The sequence below is a fragment of the Psammomys obesus genome, unplaced genomic scaffold, assembly GCF_907164565.1.
Source record: "Psammomys obesus unplaced genomic scaffold, mPsaObe1.curated_primary_1811, whole genome shotgun sequence".
Taxonomy (NCBI): domain Eukaryota; kingdom Metazoa; phylum Chordata; class Mammalia; order Rodentia; family Muridae; genus Psammomys; species Psammomys obesus.
Window position 1 is genome coordinate 1,717,929 of NW_026592732.1, and position 12,715 is coordinate 1,730,643.

General features: G+C 51.9%; 2 protein-coding genes across 2 annotated transcripts; one reads left to right on the forward strand and one right to left on the reverse strand.

Annotated features, from left to right (window-relative positions):
• The first annotated feature begins 1,050 nt into the window (after positions 1-1,050).
• On the forward strand, positions 1,051-5,826 carry Gipr (gastric inhibitory polypeptide receptor). The gene is made up of 8 exons (XM_055615449.1): positions 1,051-1,101; positions 1,461-1,620; positions 1,817-1,877; positions 2,105-2,174; positions 2,300-2,388; positions 2,471-2,609; positions 4,047-4,088; positions 4,164-5,826. Exons 1-8 carry the CDS (start codon positions 1,051-1,053, stop codon positions 4,362-4,364), a joined length of 813 nt encoding a protein of 270 aa, XP_055471424.1. The 3' UTR covers positions 4,365-5,826.
• Positions 5,827-9,017: 3,191 nt separating this feature from the next.
• Snrpd2 (small nuclear ribonucleoprotein D2 polypeptide) lies at positions 9,018-12,657 on the reverse strand. The gene is made up of 3 exons (XM_055615549.1): positions 12,561-12,657; positions 10,843-11,022; positions 9,018-9,292 (listed from the first exon to the last, which is right to left on the reverse strand). Coding segments are annotated over exons 1-3 (357 nt in total). The 5' UTR covers positions 12,563-12,657; the 3' UTR covers positions 9,018-9,117.
• Positions 12,658-12,715: the final 58 nt, after the last annotated feature.

The window sequence follows — 12,715 nt, forward strand, 5'->3', positions numbered from 1 at the left end:
TTCTTCTTCTTCTTCTTCTTCTTCTTCTTCTTCTTCTTCTTCTTCTGAGACAGGGTTTTTCTGTGTAGCCCTGGATGTCCTGGACTTACTTTGGAGACCAGGTTGGCCTCGAACTCACAAAGATCCACCTGTGTCTGCCTCCCTTAGTGCTGGGGTTAAAGGTGAAGTACCTGTTTCAATACTGGGAAAATGAAAAGAAAGATTAAGAGGCCACCTGGGGCTGGAGAGATGGCTCATTGGTTTATAGCATGGGCTGCTCTTGCACAGGACCCAGGTTCAATTCCCGACACCCACACACAGCAGCTCACAGCCACCTCTAATGCCAGTTCTAGGGGATCTGATGCCCAATTCTGACCTGCATGTGATGCACAGACATGCATGCAGGAGAAATTCCTCTACTCATAAAATAGATAAAATAAAAATTTTAAAAGGGTCATCTAGATGGTTCATTGCACAAAGGCATTAGCTAGGACACCTGATGACTTGAATTCAACCCCAGAACCCACATGGTGGACAGAGATAACCAGTTCCTGAAAGGCCGCTGATCTTCACACACCTGTGTCACATAGTTCGGCATTTAAATTTTTAATTTTTATTTTATGTGTGTGTGTGTGTGTTTACCTGCATGTATATGCACGCATGTGTACCTTGTGCACGCCTGGTGTCCTCAGAAGCCGGGAGAGGGTATCAGGCCTCCTGGGGCTGGAGATAAAGGTGTAATGTGGGTGTTAGAAAATGGGCCTGGGTCCTCTGCAAGAGAAGCCAGTGCTCTCAACTGCTGAGTCATCTCTCCAGTCCCAAGAGTTGTTCTTAAGAGCTAGTGTGACCAGATGGTGGTGGAGCACACCTTTAATCCCAGCACTCAGGAGCAGAGGCAGGTGGATCTCTGAGTTCAAGGCCAGCCTGGTCTACAGAGTGGGTTTCAGGACAGCCAGGGCTACACAGAGAAACCGTATCTTGGAAAACAAACATGAGCATATGAGAGAGAGAGAGACACACACACACACAAAGGGATTCCAAGGGTACTCCACCGTGATGACGGAATAGAATATGCCAGTTGCTAAGGGTGTCAATGTGGGAGAGTCCTCAAGGGAAGATAAGGTGAGATAAACCTTCTACTGGGAACCCAGAGTAAAATATTTGAGGGTAAGAGACGGAGACGAGCCCTGTCTGATCAGGAAGTCCTGTGGTACCTGTTAGGTGGGGAGCAGAGCAGAACTGATGTTTTAAAACCTGCTTAGAGCAAGTTCAAGAAGAGCCTGGACACTAGACCGGGATTCAAAATAAAGAGAAGAGAAATGAAATGTAACTCAGCGGTAGAGCCCCTGCCTAGAATCCCCCAGTGAGGGGCTATGGGTGTGTCTCAGTGTAGAGCCTAACAAGTCGTGGGTTCAAGCCCCACTACCACATATAGAAAAGCATACATACAAAGATACTGCCCTTGTCTGGTGGCTTCCTAGGTCCTAGCTGCCTGCCGCACGGCCCAGGTTGTGACCCAGTACTGTGTAGGCGCCAACTACACCTGGCTGCTCGTGGAGGGTCTGTACCTGCACCGTCTGCTGGTGATCGTGGGAGGCTCGGAAAAGGGCCACTTCAGGTGCTATCTGCTTCTTGGCTGGGGTGAGCCCTGACTTCGTGCCTCCTCCCCCTCCCAGCCCAGCTTGTGCATCTCGGCACCCCCACTGCCCAGCCGATCCGCGTTCCCTCCCCTCCCACGCCCTCGACGAGGAATTCCGCGGGTTTGGGGCCTGGAAGGGGCTCGTGTGCACGCTGACGGCTGCGGCGGGGTGGGGGGCGGGGATCGGGGTCTGCACAGGGGGCCCCGCGCTTTTCGTCATCCCCTGGGTGATCGTCAGGCACCTGTACGAGGACACGCAGTGAGTAGCAGGGTCAGGAGGCGGAGCCTGGGCTGGGGGGCGGGGCCACGCGGGACCGGGGGTTGGGGGCGGGATGGGGTCTGGGAAGGGTGGAGACGTGAGTGCTGGGAGGGGTCTAAAGGAGTTACGGACTGGGGAAGGTAGTTCAGAAGGCCTCCTGGAAACCGGATGGGGTTGTGTGTGTGTGGGGGGGACTGTGTGTCTCAGCTCTTCCCTGCCTCCTCCAGGTGCTGGGAGCGCAACGGAGTCAAAGCCATTTGGTGGATCATTCGCACCCCCATCCTAATAACCATCTTGGTAGGGCCGAATTCGCCTCCTCCAGGCTGTGCTCAGGGATTTCCCACTCTGGGGAAGAGGAGTGCCAGCCTCCTGTCCCACCCCAGAACTGAACGGCTTCTGGCTCAGCCTCTCTCTCCTCACAGATCAATTTCCTGATCTTCATCCGCATCCTCGGCATCCTCGTATCAAAGCTGAGGACAAGGCAGATGCGCTGCCCGGACTACCGACTAAGGTGAGGGCAGGCTGAGGGCCCAGGGAGGGAAGCGGTGGGGCCAGGCTCAGGGGCGGGGACCACCGACACCGTCTCTTCCCAGGCTGGCCCGCTCCACGCTGACGCTGGTGCCCCTGCTGGGTGTTCACGAGGTGGTGTTTGCTCCCGTGACGGAGGAACAGGCTGAAGGCGCCCTTCGCTTGGCCAAACTGGCCTTTGAAATCTTCCTAAGTTCCTTCCAGGTGCTCAGACCCACGGGTGCAAGCCCTCCACTCTTCCACTTCGGGCATTCCCTCCCTCGGGCGTGGCGATACCATCGTTCCCTGGGGCAGCCACTGCCTGGAGTGCGCCCGTGGGATTTCATTCTTGCGTTCATCTCGCTTGCACAGGGCAGAAAACTCCTGGGCTGGGGAGCCGGTGGGCGGGGGTGGTGGTAGAGGACCACATCGCCTTTCCTGGCACTGTCTCCGGGTGAGGAGCAAAGAGCCGCGGGGTGGACTGAGCTGGGGCAGAGTTAGTGTCTGGTGCTTATCAGCTTCATGGCTTCCTTTGCCTTTGGGTGAGGCTGAGGTGAGACAGCCCTAAGGTGCAGAACTCAAGGAGGTAGGGAGTTCCCAAATGGGAGGCCAGTTCTTGCTTGCCTTCCCTAGTCCTCACCGCACTGAGTCTGTGTTCGCCCCAGAGTGGGGACAGCATCAGGCTCTCCCATGAGACTGTATTCATGTGGAAGCAAGAACAGATGGAGCACGTAGGTACCGAGCTGCGACCAGGAGCCAAATGGTTGGCCCCCTACGCCGTGGCAGACACAGGGAGCCACACGCAGCCAGTCACACACGCCTGGGAAATTGTAGAAGGAGGACCCCTGAAACCATAGGGTAGCTAGTGTGAGGGAGCGCGGTGAGGGTGCCTGCTATAGCAACAGGGACAGAGAAATGAGAGGGGGACAGTTCCTTGAGCCCAACTTCAATTTGTTTCTTGTTTTGTTTTTTCTTTCCTGGAAAAGGGGTATGTGATTTGAATTAGATTTTAATGGGACTGTAGAAAACCCTAAGAAGTCCCTCAATAATAGCCAGTGTTCATAATTGACTTGAAAATTAACCGGCCTAAGCCAGGCATGGGGCCTGAAACCGGTGCTCTGTCTCTAGCTGCCTGAGCATGTGTTCCACGACTGAGCAAACCTCAGCCCCCGTAATGAATTAATTAATTGCTGTTTTCGAGACTGGGTCTCACCGTGTAGTTCTGGATGGACATGGAACTCTGGGGACAGGGTGTCCTCAAACCCGTACATATGTCTCCCTCCGCTTCCCAAGTGCTGAATTAAAGGCGTGCACCACCACACCCGGCTGAACACTACATCTTTTTACACACTGCAATTCTTCCAACCACCGCCTTCATTGTCTCCAGGCGAGGAAACCAAGGCACAGCGTGGTTAAGCAATTTGCCTTGAATGCGGAAAGCAGGGAATCGGTTTCTACACTCAGGATGCTCAACTTCCGGCCCCTGTTCTCAGCCTTTGGGGGTCGGGGGAGCGATGCAGGGAGCTGGGAGCCAGCAAGCAGGTGCCCTCAGTACCTAGGACCAGGGCGGTAACAGCCGCAGCAGTCTGGGGCTGGAAACAATGAGCTGGAAACTCAGAGCAGCGACCTGACGTCGCTCTTCTGGCGCTCCTCTCTTGGCAGGGGTTCCTGGTGAGCGTGCTCTACTGCTTCATCAACAAAGAGGTAGGGCCCGCCCGCGCCCCCTGGCGGTCACGCTGGGGACGGCGCCGCCCTGAGCGCCCCCCCACCCCGTTGCAGGTGCAGTCGGAGATCCGCCGGGGTTGGCGCCACCGCCGCCTGCGTCTCGGCCTCGGTGACCAGCGCCCCGGTTTGCACTTGGAGCTCGGACCCCCGGCCCCGCCCCCGCGCTCTGCACCCCGGGAGGCCCCCATTGGCAACGCCTTGCCCTCCGGGATGTTGCATGTACCTGGAGATGAGGTCTCGGAAAGTTACTGCTAGGTAATGGGACCTCTGTGTCTGTACAGTTAGCATGTACTGAGTGCCTACTGTGTACCTGCCCCAGTGTGGGGAATGCTGGGGAAACGGGGAGAAGGAACTGGAAGACAAGGTCCCTACGTGTATATAATTCTTGTGGAATGGCCTACGAAAAGAGCTGAGGTGTCTAGGACAGCCGGCTGCGAGGCCACTTGTGAAGATGTGGTGCTTAAGCCATGTTTGAAAGAAGCGGAGACAACTTGAAGAGTTTGAGGACAAGATTCCAGGGAGATGGAATAGCATGTGAAAAGGCTGAGGGAGAGGAAGGAGGAATGGAGAAGGACTTCAGTGGCTCGGCTGGGAAAAGCCAGGGTCTGCAGATGGGGGAGGAGCGATGAGGAAGCTGGGGTTTCACTCCAGGCGCACCGAAGCTGTTGTTTTTAACGCGAGGTACAGCACTTGCATACGCCTGAAGGGCGGAAGATCCCTGGGACCGGAGGCTTCCCAACCTCCATGTAGGTAGGGTGGACTCCGTCTCTCCAGCCCCACACAGATTTTAGCAGGAGTGTCTCCACAGCACTCTGCCCCCATAAGGGACAGGTTATCAGGGGCAGTGTGAGTTGGGAGCCCAGCGAGAGGAGTACAGGTGGCCCAAACAGGGAGGGGCTTGACCAGGGTGGAGACCACAGAAGGGGGAGAAGGATTTGCTGATGGATCCCAAGAGAAGAGTCAAAGGAGACTGCAGTGACAAGAGAGAGCTCAAAGGGCTCTTCCGGGTGGGAGCGCGCTGAAGTGTTCCGCCCTGGGAAATCCTGAACAGCGGGAACGAGCTGTGGGTGAGAGCTGGCCAAGACAAGAGGAGCCTGGGGTCAGTGGAGGTAGCCAGACCCGCAGTGGGCAGTTAGGACACACTTCTAGAGGGCTGGGAAAGTTGTGGGGGTGCAGCCTCATTGTGGCTGCACACAAGCCTCCTTTATCAGTGCGGGATGCTGTGTTCCCCACAGGTTCCCAGAAAGATGTGCCCCATAACTTGACACTGCATTCGACACCTCAGGCTTGGCTTCTGGTGGAATGGAGGCCCTAGTAAACCAAGCTTGAGCGGCAGTTGCTTCTTTACGGGGTGGAAAGGGACATGATGAGGGTGTTTGTGTGTGTGTGTGAGGTAGTCTGCCACAGATGAATAAGCCGCACGTGGCCACAAGAAAACATGGACCCTGCAATGCCGCTGTGTCCTTCCCTAAGAGAACCTTGATTGGAAACTATTGAATACATATGTTATATTAAAGTTGTGTGTGTGTGCATGCCGCTTCTCCAGAAGGCAGCACAAAAATAGCAGAGCTGGGCAAGGGGTGGCACTCATGTACTCCCAGCATTTGGGAGGTGGAGGAGTTGAAGGTCATTTATCCTGATGGAAAGCAAGTTGGATATTTGAACTATGTGCCAAATATTTGAACCTGTCTCAAATAAACAGCAAAAGCAGCAAGAACCAACCTAGTTCATTTCTTAGTTGGGCTACTGTATTAGCTGTCACTAAACTCCCAACTTGTCCGTCCTGTCCCTTCTCTGGGATCTGTATGTTCAGGACCCTGTGGAGTCACTCATTGTAGAGACGCTTCACTTACTCATGGTCCACCATGTCTGGCCAGTGTAATCCCCAAGAACCTCTGTTTTGGCTTTCATCCTCTGAAGGGGTCATTCAAGGCAATCAAAGACAAGGGCACCATTGCCGCACCTTCACAGGCAGCCTTATTTACTTCCCGAGTTTTCAGGCTAGTGAGGGCGAAAGGGAGACCCTGGCCTTCCCCTGCAAATAATTCCATCAGGAAATGGCAATGTACACCCGTAATCCCACCATCCAGGAAGCTGAGGCAGGAGAATTGCGCCAATCTGAGGCCAGCCGAGGTTACAGAACAAGACCCTGTCAAAACAGAAAGGGTCAGGGGATGGCAGTGGGCAAAGTGCTGGCCATGAAAGTCTTGGGACTAGAGCCCTGACCCCTAGTGCCCACACATGGAGTGAGTGATTGAGGAAGACTTCCTGTGTGAACATGCACACACATGCACACTCCCACCATCATATGCAATTTAAAAAAAAAAGCTAGATAAAGGCGCCGTTTGGACAATCAGGTAAGGACATGGGGAAAAAAGGGAGCCAGGTGCCCAGGGCTGCAATTCCCTGCTGGAGAGGCAGGCAAACATTTTCCATGCCTAGTGGGGAGTGCTTAGGGGGACAGGGCCGGGACTGGAGCCTGAGCCTGTGACCTCAAGGCTTGATCCAGCCCTGCTCCTGGGTGAAAGAACCTGGACACAGGGCAGCTGTGTGGACTGACATCACCCACCAGCTTGGCTTCATGGGTTAAAATTTAAAAAGTACATTTATTTATTATTTATACAGTATTCTGCCTGTACGCCTGCCTGCACACCAGCTCAGTACCTTTGGATGAACAGCCAGGGTTCTTAGCTTCTGAGCCATCTCTCCAGCCCTTAAAAAAGATTATTTTTAAAATAATTTATGTGCACCAGTGTGAAGGTGCCAGATCCCTTGGAACTGGGGGCATAGACAGTTGTGAGCTGCCATGTAGGTGCTGGGAATTGAATCCAGGTCCTTTGGAAGAGCAGTGTTCTTAACCACTGAGCTATCTCTCCAGCCCCCTTAAAAAGATTTTTTTAAAAGTATTCATTTTGGTTTTTTAAGACATGGTCTCAGTGTAGTCCTAAATGTCAAAAACACACAATACATAAAGGTCCAGCAGTCATACTTACCCCCACTGAAGCTCTTTAGGTCACCACATAGTTACTCTATTATTATTATTATTATTCTGTACATAGTAATTAATACAGAAAATTATTATAGCAGCAGTTATTCTTAAACCAGCTTTTTTCCAAATAAAAGACACAGAAACTTGGTATATTTATAATATGCCTTCTTAAAATACTAGAGCTGGGCAGTTATCAACCCTCTAACCTATCTTGTCTGTTTTCCATCTAAAATCTCAAATACACGTTTCTTCTGAATCATCAGGCCAGTCCTCAGAGCAAGCTGTTCTTGGCCATGTGCTCCTGGTCTGTGTCACCCCATGGTGATCTCTTGTCCCCCTGCCATCTCCCCTCTTTAACTCCAAACTGAGAACCTAAGCCTACCTCTCTGTGCCCAGCCCAGGCTGTCAGCAACTTAGACCAACTAGGGGCAATTGGGGAGAGAAGTTACACTGTATTACCTGGTGTACCTGAGAATGTGCTCAGCTGGGGTGTAACCAGATCTTGGGGGCCAGCGATTAGCTGTCTTCTTCCACTGGTACGGTCACTGACTCCCCTGACTGTAGTTACAAGCAGTTTTGAGTTGACAGATGTCCGTATTGGGCACTAAACTCAGTAGCCACTGAGCCATCCCACCAGCACAGCCTGGCTGCTTATCTTTTTTTTTTTTTCTGGCTGCTTATCTTGATGTAGCTTCATTATTTGCTACTTGGGTGACTTTGGAACAAGTCAATGCCCTTTCTGAATCTCAAGAGGTTTCAACTTCATGAGCTCTATAGCCCTGTCATCCTAGTTGCTTGGAAGACCAAGACAGGAGGATTACAAGTTCAAGGGCAAATGGGAAACTTCCGAAGAAGGTCCCTGTCTCAAAACAGAGTGAAAGGGAGACTGGGAGATGGCAGTGATGAGAAGCGCTTGCTGTATGAGGAGCTTGCTGGCTACCAGTCCAGTTCAATGACTGTTTCAGGGGAATTGAGAGCTTGCTGAACACGTGAGACACTAGGTTCAGTCTGCAGCGCCACTAAGAGAGATGGCTTTAGAGTTCACACCAAGGCTCTTTCTGGCAGCTACTCAGGAACATGTGCCTGTGCTGACCAAGCAACACAATCTTCCCACTCTGCACCAGGGTTCACAAGGTCACTCTAGCTGTGGTTTCTACAGTTCAGGGGGGCGGCTAGGCTGGGCAGTGGTGGCTCACACCTTTAAAACCAGCACTCCAGAGGCAGAGGCACAACAACCTCTGAGTTTGAGGCTACCCTGATCTAAAACTGAGTTCCAGGGCAGCAAGGGCTACACATGGGAACTTTTGTCTCGAAAAACAACAAAACCCAAACCAAACCAAAAGAGGACAGTTAGGGGGCTGGAGAGATGGCTTAGCAGTCAAAAGCACTTGCTGCTCTTTAGAGGACCCAGGTTCGGTTCCCAGCACCCACATGGCTGCTCATCACTATCTCTGTAAACTTACCTTCAGTGGAACCCAAGCCTCCCTTTTCTGGCCTCTGTGGGCACCAGGGACAGACATACACGCAGGTAAAACACCCATGCATGTCTTATGTATTTTAAAGAGAGCGGCTATCCCTGACCTCAGGCCTATGATCTCCTACATCTTGTATTTGGAATTACCTGGAGGGCAGGGACAAAGGGGCTGCTGTACAGTCCAGAGCAAGGCACGGTCCTTCCACGATCCTCTTATAATTCCCACCTGCATCTCCCCCCAGGTTTGTCAAAAACTCCCTCTGCCCATGATAAACAGAGATCAATTAAGGCCATTTCTGTCTAGACTGTCTCCTTCAGAGATGTGGCTGATGTGCCTCACCACTCATGGGCCTGTCTTAGTACTCAGCCATGACAACCTGACAGTCTCTTCCCAGCCTCCCCGTTTACAAGACCCAAGGGCAGACAAGACATTGGAAAACAAACAAACAAAAAACCACACGGCTTTATTTCCATTCTTGGGCATGGGCTCACAGGGCTCGGCAGGGCAGGAAGCAGGCTCTCAAGAGAGGGAAGAGGCCTCTCCTCTACTTGCCGGCGATGAGCGGGTTCCGCAGCACCACGATGACTGAGTCCCCACGCAGGAACATCTTGGAGATGTAGCGGTCCTTATTGACAGGCTTGGACTTCTTCTTGCCCTTGCCGCTCTTCGGCACTTCAGTCCACATCTCCTTCACATTCTCCAGCACCATGTTGCAATGCCTAGTGGGACAGGGGTGGGTGGGAAAAAGCTAGAGTGAGAGGGGCCATTCTGAGTGACCATCTCTGCCTGGTACTGTGTGATCCCACCAGCAGCAGGCGCGGGGAAAGGTTCAGGTTCCAGGGCAGGGATGGGCAGACTGTAAGCGCTACGCTACCTCAGCCAGTCCTTAACTGAGGCTTCAACAAAGGCCTTGATCCCTCTGTGCCCCAGTTTCCTGCTTTCTGAAACAGAGATAATCTACTTCACAGGGCTGATATGAAGCCTGGATGAATGAATACAGTATTTCTGAAATACTCAGGACCCTGGCACACAGTAAAAAGCAATCAAAATGGCCCCACCTCTGCCGTTAACTTTAGGAAGTTAGAGAAACTCTTGCTCCCACCACACCCAGAGGGTCCTGGGGTTAGATGTGGCTCCCGACACATGAACTCCATGTGCTGCACTGTCCTGTCCTCACAGGGCCAGGAGACCATGTGTTCATCCCACAAACGCTTGCTTGGGGACAGCGAATGTGAGCAAACTACAATGACAGACACGTATGACTGGATCATAAGGCAAAGTTCTTTTTGAGACAGGGTTTCTCTGCATAGCCCTGGCTGTCCTCAAACTTGAGAGATTCGCCTGCCTTTGCCTCCCAAGCGCTGGAACTAAAGGTGTGCGCCAACATGCCTGGTACAACTCATCACCTTCTATGCTATCTAAAACAATTAACCAGGCAGAATGGCATGTTTCACGCCTATTATCTTAACACTTGGGAGATGGCCGCAGGAAGATCAGAAATATAAAGCTAAGCTCTGGGACTGGAGAGATGGCTCAGCGGTTAAGAGCACTGGCTGCTCTTCCAGAGGTTCAAGAGTTCAATTCCCAGCAACCACTTGGTGGCTCACAACCATCTATAATGAAATCTGGTGCCCTCTTCTGGTGTGCAGGCATACGCACAGGCAGAACACTGTAATAAATAAATCTTAAAAAAAAAAAAAAAAAAAAAAAAGGTATCCTTTGCTACATATACAGTCAGCTTGAGCTACATAGTTAAGACCCTGCCTCAAAACAAACTAGAAAACATTAGAAGACACTTGGCATTGATGTCTAGCCTACAGATGAACAAGTTAAATAGAACACCAGTCCCGCCCCACCAGTGAAGCTACTAGCCATGCACACAGTACACAGCTACACATGCAGACAAAATACCTAAATGCGTAAGAAAGAGTAAAAGTAAAAAGGAGCCTGGCGGTGGCGGTGCACACCTTTCATCAGAGGCAGAGGCAGGTGGTTTGCTGTGAGCTTGAGGACAGCCTGGTCTACAAAGCAAGTCCAGGACAGCCAAGGCTACACAGAGACAGTTTCATATAACCAAACAAAACCAAAAACCAAGCACCCCCACCTTCTGATTTTTTGAGACTGGGTCTTGCTGTGTGACCCTGGTTGGTATTGTAAGTGCTGAGGTTAGAGCTGTGTTGTCACCATGTCCAGCTTATGATGATGACTCTTCTGGAATAACCTTTCCTTTACGCCCCTCAGACCCAGCTCCCCCCAGCATGGTACTCACCTGTCAAAGGCCTTCACCCGGCCCAGGAGCTTCTTGTTGTTTCGACAGTTAATAAGTACTTGTGTGTTGTTCTTGACTGACTGTGTAAGCACTGAGAGGGGACCTGTGTTGAATTCCTCCTCCTCCCGCTTCTGCAGCTCCTCTGGAGTCATCTCACTCTTGGGTTTGTTGAGGAGACTCCTGGATAGAGACCCCATGGGGGAGATGGGTTCAGGATGGATGTGTGAATGATTAAAGCCACACTGTCCGGTGCATCCCCAGCCTGGACCCCAAACACCCTCCCTGGCTCAGTCTTTCCTGGAGGTACAAAAGACATTTCCAAGTCAGCCTGTCCCAGCTCATCCAGCCACCTATAGCTTCCACCCACTGTGTCCCCTGTATCTTCATTGATGGAATTCACTGGGTTCTGTAAGCCACACTTCTGTTTTGGGGACAGAATCTCATGTAGCCCAGGCTAGCCTTGAACTTGCTATGTAACTAAGGATGACCTTGAATTCTCTCTCTTCTGAGACAGGGTCTCGCTGGGGAGCCTTGGCTCACTCACTTTGTAGACCAGGCCGACCTAGAACTCACAGGTATCCTCCTGCCCCTGCCTTCAAGTGCTAGAATTACTAGCATGCACCACGGCACACCACTGCTTGAATTCTCAATTCTCCTGACTCTGCCCATGGTCTGGGATTACAGGGGTCCACCCTCATGCTTGGAACTCAAACCTTACATCAGATCTAGCCTCACATCTTGTCACCCAACTCCACAATACATCCAGATTCTGGCCATTTCTATCCACGGCCTACACTTCCATCATCTCTCTCCTGGAGCCTCCCCCACCCACAATGTCTCACTGTATAAGCCTGGCTGGCTTGGAACTCAAGACTGCCTCCAGAGTGCTGGGAATATAGTCATGTGCCACTACACCCAGTTGGTGTGGAGCTGAGGACCAGACCCTGTATCTATGGTAGCTAAGTACTCTGCCCACTGAGGAAAATCCCCAGCCCAAGAATTGTCCTTTCAGTGTGCCCTAATATGCAGCCATTTTTTTTTTCTACTCAGTTCTTCATTCACACCCCTGATCATCTAACACATTACTCTATGGCCTTCCCACCCCATACCTTTTATAAGCCCCAGTGATTTGTGATTTTTCTTTTCTTTTTTTTTTTTTTGGTGGCAAGGACCTTTTTAATTCACCATGTGTCTAACTTATAATCCATCTACATGCTATCTGTTCAATGAAAAAACACGCCCAATCACTGTAGTAGCTTGCTACTCTGCAGTCTCTTAATTAGGCTGAAAAGGCACCTGTCTGATCTCTAATTTATCCTGGTTAAATTCCATACTTTTCACTATTTCTAGTAGAACTTCTCTCCTCGACAAGCTCTTTACCCATACGACCACTCCCACTTAAAATTACTACTACTTTTGGAAACGGCCTCGCTATGAAGCCCAAGGCGGGCCACCAACCAGCGATCCTCCTACCCCCGCCTCTCAAGGCCTGGGATTCTAGGCATGTGCCATCAGGCTCAGCTTTCCCCTTACAGTTCACTTCCACAAGGCTCAGCACCTAGGAGAGTCCGCCGCCCGCCGTGGAATAAAGCGGTCCTCTCTGCGGACACTACTTTTGCTCGAGGAACCCTGTTTCTAGCCATGAGCCCCATTTCAACCGTTAATTAGCTAATCCCCCTCCACCTCCGTGTTCCCGCCGAAGCCCAGCCCGGCCTCACATGGTGGAGGTTCCGCTCGCAGATCACTGCCGCCTCCAACGCGTTGCTCCAGCCTCTGCGTAGGGTAATAGGAGGGGGGGGGACTTCCGTCTCCTGCGACTCACTTCCGCCAGCGCCTGCGCAGCCCTGCACCAGCGGGTGTGGGCGTGCCTTGT